The sequence below is a fragment of the Amblyomma mixtum genome, chromosome 10 (genome assembly GCF_055824585.1).
Source record: "Amblyomma mixtum isolate Tamu chromosome 10, ASM5582458v1, whole genome shotgun sequence".
NCBI lineage: Eukaryota > Metazoa > Arthropoda > Arachnida > Ixodida > Ixodidae > Amblyomma > Amblyomma mixtum.
This window is the reverse complement of record NC_143021.1, coordinates 49,245,166-49,265,878: the sequence shown is the minus strand read 5'-3', so window position 1 is coordinate 49,265,878 and position 20,713 is coordinate 49,245,166. Positions and strand designations below refer to the sequence as shown.

Below are 20,713 nucleotides of genomic sequence, written 5' to 3'. Positions count from 1 at the left end.
ATTGCAAAGTGCTATTGAAAAGCCGAGATAGGACAGAACGTGAGCTTGTGGAAGCCTTCTATATCAAGAAGCGAGGTGATAGTTGTATTAGCGACACGTCAGTTGTTCTTCGCCACAGTGAAATGCTGTTTCTTGATGCGTATCTGTAAGAGGCGATTGTCTGCGACAAGAGCATGGATAAGGGCAAAGGCTATTTAAACGTTCTTCCCTGAATAAATCCTGTTGAAAGTGCAGCGCTCGTCCTGTTCCCTTCCTCGTCCGGGACCCCGTTTTGCGCTCTCATGTCTTTCAGAATAACATTTATTGATGCATTTCCTTTTTTATAGGCCGATGAACATGTGATCTGCCGACTGTTGCTTGCGTGGCTGATAAGCGATACATCAGAAATACAGTGTCTAAAAAAATGCGCATGTGCTATCAGTACACCACACATACAAGGACGAGAAGGTTAACAAAAGCGCAGACTCGCTATTCGCGTTACCCTTCTCGCGCTTGTCTGTGTGTGCGCGGTACCCTTTGATCAAATGTCTGAACGACTCGCCCAACCAGGCTCTTTCTTGAAATACCGAAATAGTACTACACTGTACACATGACTAGTCAGTTGGCTGCGATTTGTCGCGCTTGATAATTACCAGCCAGAGCAGTATTTCGGTTTCTCTCGGAAATCTGAATATCTTTTAGTCCTTTGTCCAGTGGGTCGTGAACTGGGGCACACAATCGCTAGGCTGTAAGTATGCGCACTGTCATGTTAACACGTGCCCTTGCGGTACCAAGTGTGCATGCTCATGCTTGTACTTGTCCTTATATAGGCAGCCCCATGTCTGATAATGAACACACTTTGTTCTCTGCCTCCCGGCCGTTCACATGGTGTCAGAAGGGGGCGGCGACGCGTTTCGCAAGCCGCGTTCACCGCTGTTCTTCGCCGCCCCCTCGTCCAGCTGCACCCCTAGTACCCTCCAGAGAAAGAAGCATGGCCTCGACGATTCTTCCACCGCCAAAGCCACTGGAAAGTACGGGCGACGCTTACCATAATTGGATCATCTGGAAAAGTGAGTTTACTCTGTTTTCTACGGCGACCGGACTAAGGAATCAGCCTAAAGAAGTTCAGGCAGCAACCCTTTTTGTGACAATTGGAGAAGAAGCAAAGCGGGTGTTCTATACCTTCGATTTCGCAAATGAGGACGAAAAGCAAGTCCTCGATAAGCTGATTGAAAATTTTGAGGCCCACTACAAGGCAGCGAAGAATTTAACATTCAACGAGTTTCTTTTCGGCTCCCGAGATCAACGTGAGGGCGAATCTTTTAACGAATGGCTAATCAATATCCGAACTTTTGTTCGCTTGTGCGAATTCGGAGAGCTAGAGGAGCGACTACTGTGCAGTCGAATAATTCTAGGAGTTAAAGACAAGGACCTGCAGCAGAAACTTCTGTCTGAAAATCCATCGTATGCCAAAACAGTGGAAATATGCCGAGCAAGGGAACAAGCGAAGGAGCATTTTAACGAGATCAGGGAGGCAGAAGTGAGCGGAACAGATGAGGCCGCCATACATGCGGTGCCCAGAGCAAGGCAAGCGCTTCAACAAGTGTGGCGGCCGAAGCCATTTCGCGCGTGGATGTCCTCAACAAGCTAGACCGAGGGGCCAAGGATGCAAGATAAAACAGGTCGAAATGGCAGAGGACGAGGTTTATTTCCTTCAAACCCTGGAAGTCAATGCAACTGATGACCAAGACCACTGGTCAGCGACTGTCGACATCGCAGGTTCCGCCATACGCAGCAAAATTGATACCGGAGCCAACTGTTGCGTCATGCCCCAAACGACGCTCAGAAACATAACTACGAAGCCAGCACAAGACTGCTGCTCTACGCTGCGGTCGTTTTTCGGGCATATAGAAAAGGCCCCGAAGAAGATTGAGCTTCAGGTTGCCAGTACAGCGCAGAGTACCACTGCGTTATTCTTTATCGTGAAACAAGCAGTTCCTGTTACATTGAGCGGCAAGGTGGCTGAACGCTTAGGGCTGATTGGCCGCATAAACACCGTGGACGCCTCGGAAAGTAAGGAAATAGTAGAAAGATTCGGAGATGTTTTCCAGGGGTTGGGAGAAATCAAAGACGTAGCCTACCACATGGAGCTGAAACCTTAAGCTCAAGGCGTCGTCAAGCCAGCGCGACGAGTCGCCATCGCACTTCAGGAGCGCGTCCGAGCTGAGCTGGACCGGATGGAGCACGACGGCGTCGTTGCTAAGGTAACAGCACCGACTTCCTGGTCTAGTCACATGGTGGTAGTAGTAAAGAAAGAAAAAGTACGCATTAGCTTGGACCCATCTAACTTAAATAAGGGTCTTCTGAGGGACCGCTACCACATGCCGACGTTAGCAGATATCCTACCGCAGCTGCCGGGAGCGAAATTCCTTTCTACTCTTGATGCATCATCAGGATTCTGGCAGATTAAGTTGGACGAGCCAAGCTCCCGCTTATGCACTATGAGCACGTCCTACGGGCGATACAGATTCCTGCGCATGCCGTTCAGCATCGATTCTGCGCCGGAAATTTTTCAGCGTGTGATGCGCCGGGTACTAGAGGGCTTGAAGGGCGTTGCTGTCGTTATGGACGACATATTGGTTTGGGGACAGTCGCGAGAGCAACACGACAGCAATTTAGTAGCTTTGCTGTCCCGGTGTAGACAACACAACTTGAAGCTCAATAAGAACAAGTACAATTTCCTCCAGCCTAGAGTCCGCTACATGGGCCACATTCTGACTCCAGAGGGGCTGTGCCTGGACCCGAGCAGAGTCCAAGACATCATGCAAGTTCCGCTACCACAAAACCTACGAACTGCAAGTTTTCCTCGGCATGATCAACTTCGTGGCGTGGTTTGTTCCTAACATATCCACGTTGTCAGCGCCACTTCGCGACATGTTGAGAAAGGACGTCGCGTGGGTCTGGACAGACCAGCAAGATAGCAGTTTTTTTCAGCTTCGAGCGACTGTCACAAAGGCGCCAGTCCTTGCCTATTTTAACCAAGAAAAGCCAGTGACCTTGCCTGTAGACGCCAGCCAGCATGGAGTTGGAGCCGTTCTTCTACAGAATGGGCAGCCAGTTGCGTACTCATCCCGTTCGCTAACAGAAGCACAGCAGCGCTATGCGCAGATCGAGAAGGAAACATTGGCAATTGTTCATGGTTGCACAAAATTTCAAGATTATATCTTCGGCCAGTCAGAGGCTACCGTCGAGTCTGATCACAGGCCTCTGGAATCTATATTCAAAAAGCCACTTTGTGAGTGCCCTCTACGATTGCAACGCATGAGGCTTGTTTTGCAGATTCCCAATCAAGGTGACATTCAAACCAGGAAAGGAGTTGTTTTTAGCTGATGCGCTTTCTCGCTTCCCGAGTACAACGGAACTAACCGGCGAGACAGAATAATTTCAAGTGAGCGTTGTTTCTTCGCTTCCTGTGTCCGACCAGCAGCTCGAAAGTATTCGGCATGAAACTAACAAAGACGCTAGTAAGGCTGAACTGCACCGTTACTCGAGCACAGAATGGCCGGAAACGAAGGACCATGTGCCGCATGCCCTGCGTTCATACTGGTGCTACCGCAACGAGCTGCACGTTGAGGAAGGCCTGCTACTCAGAAACAACAAAATAGTCATTCCTCCTGCCAAGCGACCGGAAATTCTGCGCTTGCTTCACATCGCACATGGAGGCGAAGAAAAAATGGAGATGAGACCTAGAGAAGTAATGTTCGGGCCCGGCATGAACACAGACATCTCATCTCTAGCTAAGTCATGTGCAGCGTGCGAAAAGTACAAGCGCAGGAACACTCGACTGCCTATTCTGAGCCACGAGATACCAAGCCTGCCATGGCAAGTAGTAGGGCTTGATATTTTCCACCACGATGACAAGTCCTACCTAATCCTCGTGGATTTTTTCAATTTTTTCGGGGTTCAAAAGCTACGTCAGACAACAGCGACAGCGTTAAACAATGCGTGCATGCTCGTCTTCGCGACTCATGGAATCCCGGCAAAGCTGTGCAGTGATAACGGCCCACCTTTCAACAGCGCCTGTTTCCGCTCTTTTGCTGCGCAGCCAGGAATTGCCCACGTAACGTCAAGCCCGTACTATCCTCGTGGTAACGGCATGGCGGAGCGTGCGGTGCAGGAGGAGAAAAAACTGCTCACGAAGTGTCCTTTCACAACCCTGGAATTTTACAGCGCCCTGCTGGTGTGGCGAAACATGCCAAGGGACGAGCAACTGAAGTGGCCGTTCAAAGGCTGATGGGCCGCCAAACAAGGACCCAGTTGCCGGTTCTTCCCCAGCACCTCGAACCGTAAACTGTGCCATCACTATCTGTTCGAGATCGCCTCCAGGAAATAAGAGAAAAGCAGCGTATCTTCTACAACCGAACGGCTAAGCGTTTACCACATCTTCGCAGCGGGTCTCAAGTATCGGTGTACGACACCATACGCAGAACATGATCGCCAGCGGTGGTTGTAGGCCCTGGAGGCACACCTAGGTCATACACCCTACTTACAGACAGCGGACAAGAGCTGCGGCACACCAGGGAGCATCTCAGTTCCAAACAAATGCAACCAACGTCGGACCCTGAAGCGACCATTTCTGCGGAGTCTGTATCCCATCCTGACCAGATGGCGGAGCTACAACCTGAGGGCATCCTTCGTAGAAGTGACGGTCAGCGTAGACCGCCACAACATTACCCCCTGCCAGAGAGACCGCAGCATTAGGTCCCTGACATGTGAATTTGGAAACTTTTCCCTTTTTTTCTTTTTCTTTCTTTCTCTTCGAAAAGAAGGAAGATGTAAGTATGCGCGTTGCCATGTTGACACGTGCCCTTACGGTACCAAGTGCGCATGCTCATGCTTGTACCTGTCCTTATATAAGCAGCCCCTTGTCTGATAATAAACACACTTTGGTCTCTGGCTCCCGGCCGTTCACAAGGCATATCCCTGAAAAAACGCCGCGCGCGCTTCTTTCTCAACCCTCAGCAGTGAAGCATTGGCGCCTCAATGGCCGCCGCCGCTCGGAAAGGCGGCGTTGACCCCTTCAAAAAATATCTACTGTGCCCCAATCTAGTGGGCCCCAGTCAAAGAGCAGCCGATAGTCCACGGGCTTCCCGTCTGTTTTGTCGGCCTCTACTTCTCCGCAAAGGTTACTTCACGTATCTCGTAACTGCGGCGAGGCGTCGCTTTATCGGAGTCCCGACAGCGGCTTTAAGAAGCGTGGAGCATACTATATGCGCTGCGGTCGCTTCGGCGCTGTATCCTCGAGGATTGGTGGAAAGGATGCCGACCTCCCACCTGTTGCCGAGAACGCCTCAATCAGTATCTGTATTGTCGCGTCACTTAAAGCGGCTAGTTCACAGCCGGGGTCCCATCCAGGAGTTGATGACAACTCTGTGAATATTAGAAAGCAGATCAGTAGGTTAGGAACAGAAGTACAAAACGTTCTTTTTAAACAAATAAAAGACACTCTTGTCTTACTCTATGTTTTGGATAGAGAGAGGGTGTGGTAGATGGTCCTTGGCGATCACAAAATGAACAAGGGAGGGGAAAACCTCAGGTTGCTTGAGCCAACGTTTCGACAAGGGGACTTGTCTTCGTCTGGGCAAAGCGTTCATCATTCGCAGGGATTAAATAGGGCCTTCGCTCCGAGGAGGAAGGCCCCGGGGGTGGGGAAGGAAAAAGGTGTGAGAGGGGATGCATGTCAGGAAGGGGAGGGAGGTGAATCTTGATTCGTTAAGCTGCAATAGTGGAAAAACTTATATCCGGGGGGTGTGTAATGAACAAAAGCTTTGAAAGGGCTGCGACGGGGGGCAGGCGCTGGGTGGACCTGTAAGACTCAGATAAGAGGATTAGTCAGCGTGGTACAGGGAAATGAGAACAAGGCAAACAAAATAGGCTGGCACTGGAAGGAGAAAGAAAGGGGGGGGGGGGCATTTCCAAGGAAGGACAAGGCAGGGGGGGGGGGGGGGGGAGGGGGGGGACTGGCTCGAGTTCAGATAAAGCCAAAAGGTGGGGGCGGAGGGGGTAACAGGAATGTCATGGTTTCCGAGAACTGGTAGTAGGGGATTAGGAGAAAAAAGAGAAAAGGGAAAAAAATGTGAACAAAGGGAGAGGGTGCGAAGGCCGGAAATGTGGTGGAAGATATGACGTGGAAGGGTGCAAAGAGCGATAATATACTTATGCGAGGTTCTAGGAAATGGTCTGACCACGTGCAAGACATTTGTTAGTTTAAAATTATGCTAACCCTGGAATGTACCTGAGAGATTCCAGGTTTCCTCTGGACATGTTAATCCCTGTTTTGTTGCAGTGTTTAAAATTTGTGGATTAGGAATGCTTCTCTGTATTTTCTGTCCCTAGTCGATTCGAAACCTGACTGAAGAATGAACAATTTGAGTTCGTCGAATTTGTGATCGCGTTGGTTAAAATCGGTCGACACTGCCTTCTGTTCATTCCGTGTTGTGTCAGCCCGGAGCCCGTGTAATTGGCACTCATTGTTTGCCCGGTTTCTCCGATATATTGTTTCTGGCAGAAGGAGCACTGGAGCATGTAGATAATATTGGACGATGTGCAGTCAAAACTGGTCTTCATATCGAAACTGAAATCGCTTGCCGTACTTTTAACCGTAGTGTCCCTTTGTAAATGTTTGCATGTCTTGCATCTAGGTTGAGAGCATGAAGTACTGTCGGTGGTGGTTTCTTACCGAGCCTAGCATGCACCAGGATGTCCTTCAGGTTTGTGTTGCGTCTGTATGTTACCCTTGGTTCGTCGGGAAATATTTTCTTCAGACGGTCGTTACCAGTTAAAATGGGGTGGTATTTCCGCAGGATATTGTTTATGTTTGGAAGCGCGTTTGAGTATTTCGTTATAAGTGCAGGAGGTCGTTGACTATTAGCTTTTGTTCGTTTTTTAAGAACTACATCTCGTTTCAAAGTGGTTGCTCGTTGGAACGCATTATTAAGGGTTGTCTGTGGATGGTTTCTGGTGATTAGTGTGTTTTTTAGCAAGTGGAGGTGTTTCAGGTAGTCGTCGTCGTCGCTACATATTGCCACACTCTACCGGCGCCCCCGTGCGGTCTCTCTTCGACCTTTGTCGCGCGCCGGACTTCGTCCTCTTCTGCTCGGTGCTAGGGTCGGCCGGCTGCGCTCCGCCCAGTGTGCTCCCCAGGGATAGAACGTTCTACTGGCGCCCGTGACATTTTGGTGGAGCTGCTGGGTACGATCCATGTACGAAGAGGTCCCAGGAACCTCCAACGCTCCGCCACACCCCCTGGACACGACACCTGTCCACAAGTCAAACCGCCGCTTGAAAGACTTAGCCCCCGAGTACAAACCCCTCACCGCTCCATCCCGCACGATGACCTCTACGGTGGCCAGGCAGACCTTCCAGCCATCTGTGAGTTCGTCACCGCTACTCCTTCATACGCCTCGCACGCCTGCGTCGTTTCATGGTGACAAGTTTGAGGATGTGGAGGACTGGTTGGACGGGTATGACAGGGTCGCTGAATTTAATCTGTGGGACGAAGACCGCAAGCTTCGGAACGTCTACTTTGCCCTCCAGGACGCCGCCAAGACAGGGTTCGAAAACCACGAGTCCGCCATCCACACCTGGCAAGACTTCCAGCGGCAGTTGCTGGATACCTTCAGCAGCAAAGAACGGAGGGAGCGTGCTGAATTGGCCTTGCAATCGAGAGCACAGCAGCCAAACGAGAGCGTGGCGATGTTCGTGGAGGACATGACCCGGCTTTTCAACCGCGCTGATCTTTCGATGTCGGAAGCCAAGAAGGTGCGCCATTTGATGCGGGGAGTGAAGGAGCAGTTGTGCGTTGGGCTCGTGCGCGATCCTCCGGCTACAGTCGCCGATTTTGCAAAGGAAGCGGCAGGCATGGAGCGCGCCCTGCAACAGCGGTTTGCGCACTACGGCCGTCCATCAAACATCACTGCTGTGGAGTGGCACATGCCGAAGCCCGGTGATGAGAACACCTCCCTCCGAGAGCTCATCAGGAGCATCGTTCGCGAAGAGCTGCAGAAGCTTCGCTCTGTGGAGCAGCCTCCTTGTGTGACCGCCATCTCGGATGCTGTCCGTGACGAGATACGCCGCACGGTGCAGCCCATTCCACCTCCTCAACCGCCAGCGCCCTATGTGATGACATACAGCGAGGCATTGCGAAGTTCTGCGCCACCACCGCCGGCGTTCTACTCTCCTGCCCCTACCGCGCCGTCCCGCCGATTCCCGCATACGACAGCGTTGCCAGACGACCGCCCACCCGTCACGAAGGCAAACATGTGGCGAACGCCGAACAACAGGCCCTTGTGCTTCCACTGCGGCGAAGCAGGTCACATCCGTCGTCACTGCCCGTACCGCCGGATTGGCCTGCGCGGCTTTTCGCCAGACGCACCCCTGCCACGCTATGGTGAACGACCCCGCGAGATCGATCAGTACCTGGCGGCCAACGTCCCACCTGCACCCACTGTCCAACGTCAGTCCAGGTCACCGTCGCCTCGACGGTTGTCTTCACCAGCCCGCCAGTCCTACGTCCGGCAGTCCTCCAGCCCGCGCCGGGAAAACTGAGGACGGCGACCCCCGGAGGTAGGGCCGCCGTCACTGGACATAATGACGAACATCCTCCGCTCACCGACGTTAGCATGCGACCCGACCTCCGACCCCACGCCGCTACGACCTTTCGACGCCCAGACACGCCTTCGCTTGACGCTTCAATTGGACAATGTGAACGACCCTTACGTCCGACAACTTTTCGACGAACAGAGACGTCTCCGCTTGACGCACCAACTCGACCGCGAGAACGATCCCCAAGTCCGACCTCCCCCACACAGCGTTTTTCCGAAGGTGACCAAGCTTCGGCTGAAATCCCGATCATCGTTGATGGCCGCCGCGTGACTGCTCTCGTAGATACCGGCGCCGACTTCTCCGTCATGAGTCATGGTCTGGCGACTGTCCTGAGGAAAGTCCTGACACCTTGGCCTGGAACGCACATCCGGACAGCTGGAGGCCATCTGGTGACACCGCTTGGTGTCTGCACCGCTAGAATGGAGATTCGCGGTGTAACCTTCATTGCCTGCTTCGCTGTGTTGGCTCATTGCTCGAAGGACCTCATCCTCGGGTTTGATTTTCTTCGAGAACACGGTGCGATAATCAACCTCCGCGAACTTGTCGTGCCGTTCTCACCTCAGTGTGCCATAGCCGGCAGCAGCGAGCCCGACAGGCCTGTTTTTCGCGTGTGTGATGACAATGTCACGCTACCACCACGCTCCAGTTTGTTTATTACGGTGGAATGCTCCAACCCACGCACGCCTCACGGGATTGCGGAAGGTAACCTGTTGTTACTGCTGAGTCAAGTCCGCGTTGCGCGGGGTGTTACTTCCCTCCGCGGAATGCGAACGCAGCTTTTTGTTACCAACTTTAGCGCCGAATAGCGCCACTTGCCGCAAGCAACAGCCATAGCCTATTTCGATGAAATTAGTGACTCAGTCTCCCACTGCGCCTTGTCCATCAACGATACCCATGAATCGATGTCTGACGCCCCCGTTCTGACTGACGTGAACCCCGACCTAACCGCCGATCAGAAACACCGCCTCCACATGATCCTCGACTCTTTTCGTGACTGCTTTGCGACCACTTCTAAAGTTCGGCAAACATCGGTCGCTAAACACCGCATTGTAGTTGATGAAGGCGAGAGGCCTATACAACACCACCCCTATCGAGTGTCTGCGAAAGAACGGGAGGTGATTCGGAGGCAGGTTGAGGAAATGCTCCGCGACGAGGTTATCCAGTCGTCAACAAGCCCGTGGGCTTCGCCCGTTGTGCTGGTCGCCAAGAAGGATGGCACTCTCCGATTCTGCGTCGACTATCGTCGCCTCAACAAGATTACTAAAAAGGACGTTTATCCGTTGCCCCGAATTGATGACTCATTCGATCGCCTGCGTCATGCCCGGTACTTTTCCTCTCTTGATCTACGCAGTGGGTACTGGCAGATCGAAGTCGATGAACGTGACCGTGAAAAGACCGCGTTCATAACCCCCGACGGTTTGTACGAGTTCAAGGTGCTTCCCTTTGGCCTGTGTACCGCTCCTGCCACCTTTCAAAGAATGATGGACACTGTCCTGGTTGGCCTCAAATGGCAGTCGTGTCTCGTCTATCTTGATGATGTGGTTATTTTCGCTGCGACCTACGAAGAACATCTCAAACGCTTGAGTGCAGTATTGACGGCAATCCGATCAGCCGGTCTGTCTCTAAAACCCGAAAAATGCCACTTCGCGTACCAACGGCTGAAGTTTTTGGGCCATGTTGTGACACCTGAGGGCGTCAGCCCCGACCCCGACAAGACGGCCGCTGTAGCTGCGTTCCCGACTCCCACTGATAAGCGAGCTGTGCGCCGGTTTCTTGGCCTCTGCGCATATTACAGACGCTTCGTGCAAGACTTCTCCAGGCTGGCTGAGCCTCTCACACGGCTGACAAAAGATGATCAGCCTTTCGTCTGGGCACAGGAACAGCAGGACGCCTTCGAAAAGCTCCGCGAACGCCTACAAACAACGCCCATTCTTGCCCATTTTGACGAGGAGGCGGACACGGAACTTCACACCGATGCCAGCAACATTGGCCTCGGTGCAGTCCTCGTCCAGTGGCAAGATGGTGTTGAGCGCGTGATTGCTTACGGCAGCCGCACGCTGTCACGGTCCGAGGCAAATTACTCAACCACTGAAAAGGAGTGCCTAGCTGTTGTGTGGGCGATAACGAAGTTCCGGCCCTACTTGTATGGTCGCCCGTTTCGGGTCGTGAGTGACCACCACTCACTGTGTTGGCTCGCGAATCTTAAAGACCCCTCGGGCCGGCTAGGGTCGCTAGGGTCGGCCGGCTGCGCTCCGCCCAGTGTGCTCGCCAGGGATAGAACGTTCTACCGGCGCCCGTGACAATATTCTTCTTAGTCTCGTTGCCTGTCCTACGAATATACCTTGTTTGCAGTGTCGTGGATGATGGCTAGTGAAATCTAAGTATTGTTGCCGGTCAGTAGGCTTCCTGTAAAGTGTGGTTTTGACCTTGCTATTTTCTAAATGGACAGTGGTGTCAAGGAAATTGACTTGCGTTTTCGAGGAGTTGAAGGTGAATTTAATGCTGGAGTGGCATGAATTGAAATGTGTGACGAATGCCTTGAGGGTCTCAGCCCCATGCTCCCATATCATGAAAATGTCGTCTATGTAACGCAGGTATATAAGTGGTTTTTTTTAGAAATTAATTTAGAAGTTTAGATTCTAGTAGCCCCATAAAAATGTTCGCGTAGGTGGGTGCGAAGGGAGTGCCCATGCTTGTTCCAAATACTTGAAGGTAGTATGAAGAATCGAATTCAAAGTAGTTGAGTGTTAGTACCAATTCAAGTAGCGTGAGGTACACTTCAGTTTCGTGCGGGTGAGGACTTTGAGTTAGAATTCTGGAGAGTGCGTCGATACCTTCATTTATGGGAATATTTGTGTACAAAGCGGCGACGTCAAGTGTGACAAGTATGCTCTCTGCTGGGATAATGGAAGCGTCATTCAGAGACTCTATTATGCGGAGAAAGTGCAGTGTATCCTCGACAAAGGAAGGGAGGTGGGTGGGAATATCTGCAAGATAGTTGTTCAGGAAAATTGATAAGTTTTCTGTGGGCGTGTTATTGTTTGAAACGATAGGTCTGCCGGGGATATCTGCGGTAAACAAGTCTTCTGCGGAAACCTTATGGATTTTGGGAAGTAGGTAAAAGCGTCCTGCCTGTTTGTTTAGCGGATTTAAGAAGTGGTAGTCGGACTGCGTGATTAGTTCCCTTGATAATAAGTTTTCCAGTTTGTTCAGAATCAATTTGCAGAACTCTGAAGTGGGATCTGAATCTAATTTCCTATAATGACAAGGGTTGTTGAGTTGCCTAAAAGCTTCTGATTGTATTTTTCGGCCGGCAGGATAACTATGCTACCTCCTTTGTCTGCAGGCTTAATGACTATATCGGTTCTAGAAGCTAAGTGGTTCAGAGTAGCCTGTTCCGTTGGGGTAACGTTTCTGCGTTTTCGAGCTTGCTTTGTTTGGTCTATAATTTCTTTCGAGACAGATTTAATGTACAAGGAATAATGTAATAACGAATCCTCAATTACTGCGAACTTAAGATACAGCTAACGCAATCCACGTGACCTTCTGGTTCCTTGTAAATTGGCTCGATGTATTACCGGCTCGGACTTCCCTTTCATTTTAATCTGATACATTGAAGACCCCAATCAGGGGTGTCAGGTAAGGGGTGGCAAGAATAAAAAAAACATGGTTACAACAACAGGTACACGAGATTATGTAAGGAAAGATAAGATAATTTGGGCGACGGCGGATGAACGTAGTGGAGGGTATTGGTGAGCCGTAGCCATATACGAAGAGGGATGAACAAACAGGACGAACCGCTTCTAAAAATGAAGAAACATGAGTATACAGGCATATCAACGTCCTATGCCTATGTATGCCTTGTATTAGATTTCTGCCGGCAACTGCAAACTTTTAAGTGCTTTAACATATGAGAGCGAGGTTGTGCTCATTGCTTAAAGCCCTTTGATTCTGATTGTAGATATTTGAAATTCTGTAGTTGTGCTAGCCGCTATCAATTGGGTCAGCACTGTTCCGGGGTTGCGCACACTACTTACTCCTCGATGGGAGCGAAACGTGATCAATGGCGGTGCAAGCAGTGCCGGTACTTCTTCTCAGGCAGATTCAGCCAGCAGGTCTGTGCAGTTGGCTGCTATCAACGAAAGGTTCTGCAGTCGATCAAGGAAATTGTAGATATTACCACCTTAGACCTAAAATTGGAGGAACTTCTTTCATTGAATCCTGAACTCTGAAACCTGTGATGAATGAAGTTCAGTCATCTCTTGATAGTCTTTCTAAAACCTGACTCGCTTCTGGCTCGTTCTCTGGCTCGAGATGAGACCATTGAGGCGTTGACCACTCAGGTGCAGTCCTTTGCAACGTGTATCACATCCCAGGCCTCAACTATCCTAAAAGTGCAATCCACTTTAAATGAATCTGAACAATATAGCACGTTGCCCAACCTAGATATTCATCGCCTTCCCACAAACCAGGATAAGAACCTGATGGAAGTCCTGAAGGATTTGAGTTTTGAGCTCGCAATCGATTCCTGCTTGCCCCTCGTAGGAATGGCCCTGCTCCCGTTCTAGTAAGATCTCCAGCCTTCAGCATTCGAGATAAGTGGCTGCATGCTCGGTCAAAACTCCGATCCTTGGATCAAAGCAATGAACACTCCAAGTTCTTAGCCGAGAACCTTTCAAAAAGCAACTGAAAACGTTTTGGGCTTCACGCACTGCAGCCAAGGCAAAGGCCTACGATTTTTTGTGGGTCAAGAACTGTCACATTTAAGGAAAAAGCAGCGCACTAGCACAAACACGAGGGAAGAAGGGACGAGACACAGCGCTGACTAAAACTGAAAGTTTTATTCAGAGCGCCGTTTAAGTACAAGTAGCCACACCTCGTAAAAAACGGGAAAATGAGACAATAAAATCTACGATGATACAAGAAACTCGTGTTCTTTTTTTTTTGATACGGCGATGGATGAAGTGCTAGCACATGTCGAACCTCGCTTCGCATTCTCTGAAGCCTCAATGATCACTCCGTATCTTTGTGATATGCAACAACTTCACATACAACAACAACTTCATCCTGTAACCCCAGCGAAAGTCGCGCTGTGCAGGGTGGAAAAAGTTGTTACAATCAAGAAATGCCATGATGTAGGCATAGATGACATGCACCACGATTTTGCAAGGAACACTAGTTTGAGAGTTGGGACGGTAATTTAGCGGTGAGTTCTCATTACCTGATTTGTAGACTGGAACAAAATTCCTCTGTTTCAAATCTTTGGGCAGTTAGCCTGTGAGAAGCGATTGAGTGAATAACAAGCACAACAGAGATGAGCATGTACCTGTGGTGTCCTGCAATATTCTAGCGTTGATATTTAAGATGCTGGCGGAGAATGAAAGTTCAATGTTTTCTATTAGTGACAAAGTTCCTGCTGAAAAAAATGTAAGAGGAGGCATGTTATTCTGAATAATTGCGGGGTTCGGAAGAAATGTCGGATCTGTTTCAAGTGTAAACACGGATGAAAAGGCTGCTTTAACGAGTTGGCACCTTCGGTATCACAGATGGTTTCACAAGATGCATTGCTGAGGGAAATTGGTCCTGTTTGTTGTGGGTTAATTACTTGCCAGATCCTAGGGTGGTTAGTAATCAACATTTCAGGCAGATCGGAATGAAAAAACAGTGCGTTTGGCTTCATGAATATTTAGCAAATGCGTTTTTTTCAGCTGTGTAATACTTGTTTCCTGCATGCATTCTGGCTATGCTGCATCTTGGTTGAACGAAAAAGACGCTTCTTTTTGTTTTCGAGACGGTTCAGTCTATTTTTGAACCAAGGGTCTTTGGGGTCATTTCTTACATTAATGATCGCAATAAACCTGTCAACTAATTCTACGATTTCCCTCTTAAACAGGGACCATTTATCTTGGATACTTCTTTGGTGAAAGTTAAATTTAAAACCGTGTAAAAATGCACGAAGTTCATAGTTTATTGCAATGTTCTTCTCTTTATCATACAATTGGATGGTTCGTTTGTTGCACGTGGAAGTGGTTTAATCGTGATGCCTGCATGTATGACTTGGTGGTCACTAGTAGATAAGTGATGAAATGAAAGCAGTCAGGGTTATCCGTTAATATTAGGTCTAGGATGTTAGCGCAGTCTTTAGTTACAGGGGTGTGTTGTGATGCTATTTGAACGAGACTAAAACTAAGGCAAACGTCAAGAAATTAGTTTTTTATCCCTGTAACCTGCAGCGGATAGATTATTCCAGTCAGTACTAGGAAACTTGAAATTTCAGAATAGGACACTACAGGGTGCATGGTTTTAATTTCACTTAACGCGTCACTGAGTTTTCGAGGGAAACATGGACTATTAGGGGGCTTTTAGCAAACGACATTAAACGGTGACTGAGTTGAAACTGGAGATAAAATTTATATTATTTCTGTTTGCGATTAAAGGTTGACGGCTGAGCATGATAGTTACTGGCTGGTCGCACTCAGTACCCTTCGCCCGCTCCTATGTAGGTGACCTTCGCAGGAATTAGGCAAGTCTGCAAAGATTTCACTATCAGAAACATCAATGCTGAGCCATGTTTCCGTAAAGATTAGCAGGTTGCTGGCGGACAATGTAACGATAGTATAAATGATATTTCGCTTTGAAATGAAACTACGAACGTTGGTGAAAATTGCTGACAATGCACGTGCTCGTTGCTGAGGGCACTGTGTCGGTCGGCGATGAGATGGTTGCTACTTCGCCTCTTTCACTATTTCGGACGCTTCTTCGAATATGCGTCCCTCATACAGCGTTTCGAACCAATATGTAAAGTTTTGAAGCGCAGGGAGAGCTTCTCAGATATTGATTTGGCATACGCAGCTAATTTGTTTACGAGCATGAAGAACGAGAAGAAAGCTTCAATACTGTAGTCAGTGCCTTTAAGTGTATTACCACAGCAAGTGACGTTTTTCTTTGTTTTGAATTGGGTGAATTTGAAGATGATCGCCCTGTTACGATCAGTCGAATGGTATCCGAGGTGATGAGCACCATCGATTAGATTAGGGTAAATAGCAAAATCTAGCTGCGCTGAGCAATGAAGAATTACTGTTCCTTCCGAGTTTTCATAGGTTTAAGCGCGGTTAGGGTCTGGAATATTCTAAAATAGGAGGTTGTTACGGCAGCAGGAATTTTCTGCGTCGTCCACACGTGCTTCGAGTTTGTCGAACTTGCAGGTAAGTCCAGTGGTTAAAGTTTTCAGGGTGTTTATTTCAGAATGAGACGTATAAATTGCAGCTTAGTGCAATTCTAAAGCGTTCATGGGCTTGTTCAAATCGATCAAGGTTGTGCCAGTAGTTTTTAACTGTTTTTTATAACTTGTAGATAGGAGATTAAGTAGCTTGTCCGGTGGTTAGCTTCTGGAGCTCGGCTAGTAGGGTGTCGGAATGGTGAGAGCCTGGGTTACTTTCCACATCACCTGTCAGTAGCAAAAGAAAACGGATAACACGCGCACATTCCGCAGTATAACTAGCGCTGCACTGTGGAGTCAACAGCTCTATCAAGTGATTGCCGTTTTTTTTTAAGAAACGGAGCAAACTTATTACTAACCTGCATTATGAAAAGCAGAGGATTAGACTGCGCAGTGGCACAGCTACCGAGCCCGCACAATGGTGGCGATGACAGCACGATGTTTATAGGTGACGCAGGCGTTGATGACCCTGGTGATGCGGCTGGCCAGTGCTGGTCAGAGATGGGTACTCGGGGGTTCCAGGGTCACGGAAGACGAAACTCCACAGGCGGCAGAGGGCAGAGCGGCAAAAAGTACGCTTACGGCGAGGGCAAACACCTCACGGTGGAAAGAGAGGATTAGTACACTGCGCGGTTGCACAGCTACTGAGTCCACCTATAATCTCAAGGCGCGAAGCATTGTAAATAAGACTACAGAATTAGAATACTTGCTCCTTTCACAAAGTCCGCATGTTGTAATAATAACAGAAACCTGGTTGAATAAAAATATATCTGCTGACTGCATTGTTCCTCCGGACTATATAATGTTTAGGAAAGACAGGGACACACGTGGCGGGGGCGTTTGTATCATCGTAAAAAACTCTTTATCTGCAGTAATAATGGAATGCAATGTTGCTGAAACAGTTTGGTGCAAGATAAAGTTTTATAACGTTACTTACAGTATCGCAGCTGTGTACCGCGCACCCTCTGCTTCACCTGAATTCCTAGATGAACTAGACACTTTTTTATGTGCGAATGTCAAAACGAACACGAGACTAATAATGACCGGCGATTTTAACCTACCACAAATTAATCGGCAACGGCTATGTTCTGTTGGTCCTGATTCGTGTAACGGAGAGAAACTATTAGAAATTTTGTTCACGTATAACCTAAAACAAATTGTGCAAGACGATACAAGAATAACGCCAAATTCGCGGTCATTATTGGACTTGGTGTTCCTGTCAAATAACATAAAAGAACACACTGTTAACGTTGAAGATGTTGTCTCTGACCACAAGATGATTGTTGTTGCCATACCACTTGCAACCAGTGAGTGCTCAAGGCCTTATATCCCTGTGCGCGTTAAAGATTATGGGCGAGCGGACGACACCTCCATTCTTGACTACCTGGAATCTGCGTTTGATGATTTTAAAACTGACTATGATTCCAAAACAGCAGAAGAGTTGTGGCAGCAGTTTAATAAAATTATACAACACTGCGTTGACAGATATATTCCAACTCGTGTTAAAAAGACGAAGCACTGGCCAGGGACATAATTCATATCACGAGGGACATAATTCGTATGAAACGTAAAATAAAAAGACTACGTAAAAAGAAAAATAAACGTATCCCAATTTTGCGACTTCGTGCTGAGCTGAAGCAAGCGCTAAAAGAAGCTAAAAAAAAGTTCTTCGATGAAACGCTCAGCCGCTTCCTCAAACCGTCGCCGCAAAAGTTCTGGCGATACTTTAGTGATAGGAAGGAGAGAATACAGGAGATGAAGCACGAAAATAAGGTACTGACAAAGAAGGAGCATATAGCAGATTACTTTAATCACTTTTTCCAGTCGGTTTTCACCGCAACCCAAGATGACATAGACCTTAGTTCAGAACACCTGTTGCCTAGCCAAATGAATGACGTCATAATTACGCAGGAGGGTGTATTTCAGCAGCTCCTCAATTTGGATGCTAAGAAGGCCAATGGACCAGACAACATACCAACCCAGTTTCTCCGATGATATGCCGAGTGGGCGTCGAGATACCTTATACTTATTTTTCAAAAATCTTTGCACACCCATTGTGTACCACAAGATTGGCGCAATGCACTAGTAATTCCGGTGTTTAAAGGGGGAAACCGAGTACTTGTAAATAACTACCGCCCAATATCTCTTACATCGATTTCTTGTAAACTTATGAACATATTATAGCGAAGCACATCTTTCATCACCTAGAAACAAGCGGTTTACTTTTCCCTCACCAACACGGATTCAGAGCAGGCCTTTCCACCACTACACAACTTGTAGAGACAATTCACGATTTTGCAATGACGATTGATGGGAAGCAGCAGATTGACGTAATCGCTGTAGACTTTGCCAAAGCTTTTGATAAAGTGCCGCACAATAAATTAGTTTTTAAACTGGAAAGAGCTGGAATTAATTTGAATATTGTGAAATGGATTAAAGCTTATTTAATAAACCGTAACCAAGTGGTCAAAGTGGATGGTCATGTGTCCAGCCCACTAGCAGTGCTTTCAGGAGTTCCGCAGGGTTCTGTTCTGGGACCATTGTTATTTTTAGTCTATATTAATGATATCTCTGCTGTCCTGGAACCAAATGTACGACTAAAGCTATTCGCAGATGACTGTTTAATTTATTCTACAGTTAGAAACAAGGACGACCAGCTTAGAATTAACAACTCTTTACAGGCTTTAAGCGAATGGTGCAAAAAATGGAACATGGAAATAAATTATTCGAAATCAACATCACGCACATTACAACGAAGAAGTCTGTTCTTTTGTTCCCATATGTCATTGGTGACAAATGTTTGGTAAATGTAACTCAGTTTAAGTATCTAGGAATGACAATAACACAAAACTTAAATTGGGGCACACATATAGAAGAGCTTTGTTCTAAAGCATGCCAGAGGTTATGTTTTTTGAGAAAAAAATTGGAGCATGCTACACGGGATGTAAGACTAATTGCATATAAAGCTTTTGTGAGGCCAGTCCTTGAGTATTCGTCAGTAGTATGGAGTCCTAAACAAAATTATTTAAAGAAACAATTAGAAAGAGTTCAGAGGTACGCAGTACGCTTTATTTGCTGCCGATATCGAAGGACAGACTCAGTTGCGAATATGCTCTCTTCCTGTAACCTGGATTTATTAGAAACACGACGACACAAAAATCGGCTGAAGCTATTGTTCCAGATGCTCCAAGGACATAAATATTCAGAAGGAAACATACATACAAGCACCAGGCAAATGCAGTTCTAGAACAAATCATGGTCGGATAATTCAGCCTTACAACGCCCGTAGTGAAACTTTCAAACATTCCTTCTTCCCTCATGCAGTTGAAATGTGGAATGATTTGCCAATGAGTGTTGTGGAACAGAGTTATGTGCATGAATTCGAACGATCTCTGGATAACCACCTGCTTGAAAGTGCCATTTGATGCTTGACTGAATGATGTACCGTTTCATGCTGATGTATTCAATGCTTGTGAATAGTGCTGTTTTTCTATGAAATTTTTATACCCTCTCTGTAAGGACCCTCACACTAGGGTTGACAGTATTGTTAAATAAAATAAATAAATAAATAATTCACCCTTAGCCTGTTGGTTAGTAAAAGTCGGGTTTGGCTCATTTTGTGCCAGCTTATAGATTATTATTGGGTGTCACTCAGCCGTCATAGGGCTCTTCTCAGACAGGTCGCAGTGGCTGACGTGAAGCTGTCGTCAGTTTACTCAATACTTTCAGACAGCAAATGCAATAATGATGAGTGCCGCGAGCTCTTGTACAATTAAGTTAATTATCCCGCACCACAGTTCTAGACAAAAAGATGGGAATGGCGCAAATCGGCATGCCCCAAGGGAACGTGGCGAAACCGATTCTGGGATACGCGCGTTCCTTGCGGGCTAAGAACGCGGATGTCAGGAGTGGTGTTCGAAGGAGGATGCGGTGTCAATTAGTCTTGTGCAACCAAGGCTGGTTCGGTGGAATTACCGAGTGCTCGCACAACTCAGTCTGACATCGGGAAAGTGTAAGGTTTGACCAGAATGCTTTCCTGTCAATGAGAGGTCCGCGTCTGCGTGCAGGGCGGCGCCAAAAGTCCCAAAGACGAGGATGGTGCCAAAAGTGCCAAGGACGAAGAAGGCAGCTCCAGCACCTCGAGCAAGAAGAGCAAAGCGAGTGCTGCGCAGCCAGGGGCCGAGACCACCGGCGACGGCGCCGTCAAGGAAGAGGCAAGCCAGGAAGGCACCAAGGCTGAAGCCAACGCTCAAGTCCCGAATGAAGGGGATGCCACGGAGGCCGCAGCCAAAGCCCCGAAAGACGGGAACGCCAGTGAAGCGCCACCCGTGGCCGACGCGACCAAGTAGGCGCTCCACCACGGCAAACGGAGTGCGTGGCTGCGAGCTGAACTATCATGCACCTGACACTCTCTTCTGGCCCTGCATACAGTGACGCTTCCGAAGTTCAGCGCTCCGTTATTTGAGTGACTCTGAGCAGGAGTCGGCGGAAGCAGCTCTGAACTCTCCTACAGCTTACCGAAGTCAGTGATGCGAGTTCACGCATGGGTTTTGGCACGATTCTGGTATACCTTAAGTGTTCATCTAAAGAATTCTGGTGTACCTTAAGTTCTAAAGAAATGCCCTTTAGAACTATTGTAACTGAAAAGGGGTCCTGGCAGAGGCTGCTTAGCCGGTTCTTTTCTTTTTAGGCAAGCTTGATGTAGAAGAATCTTCCTTACCACAAAATCTGATGAAGTTTGTGACTTCTTAAAATCGCATCGTGATGTTGGACGCGCCTTTTCGGTAGATGTTGTGGATTTATTTTATTCGGTTCCTCATGAAGCCTTGTTCACTGCAGTCAGAGAGTGTA

The 20,713-nt window shown here is 48.2% G+C and overlaps 1 protein-coding gene across 1 annotated transcript in view; it reads left to right on the top strand.

The window, feature by feature from the left end:
* LOC149325737 (testis-specific serine/threonine-protein kinase 3-like) overlaps positions 1-20,211 on the top strand; it is a 203,828-nt gene extending 183,617 nt beyond the window's left edge. The window contains exon 10 of the mRNA XM_089562739.1: positions 19,930-20,211. Within this exon, the coding sequence (XP_089418865.1) occupies positions 19,930-20,211 (282 nt within the window). The remainder of the gene's footprint in view (positions 1-19,929) is intronic.
* Positions 20,212-20,713: the final 502 nt, after the last annotated feature.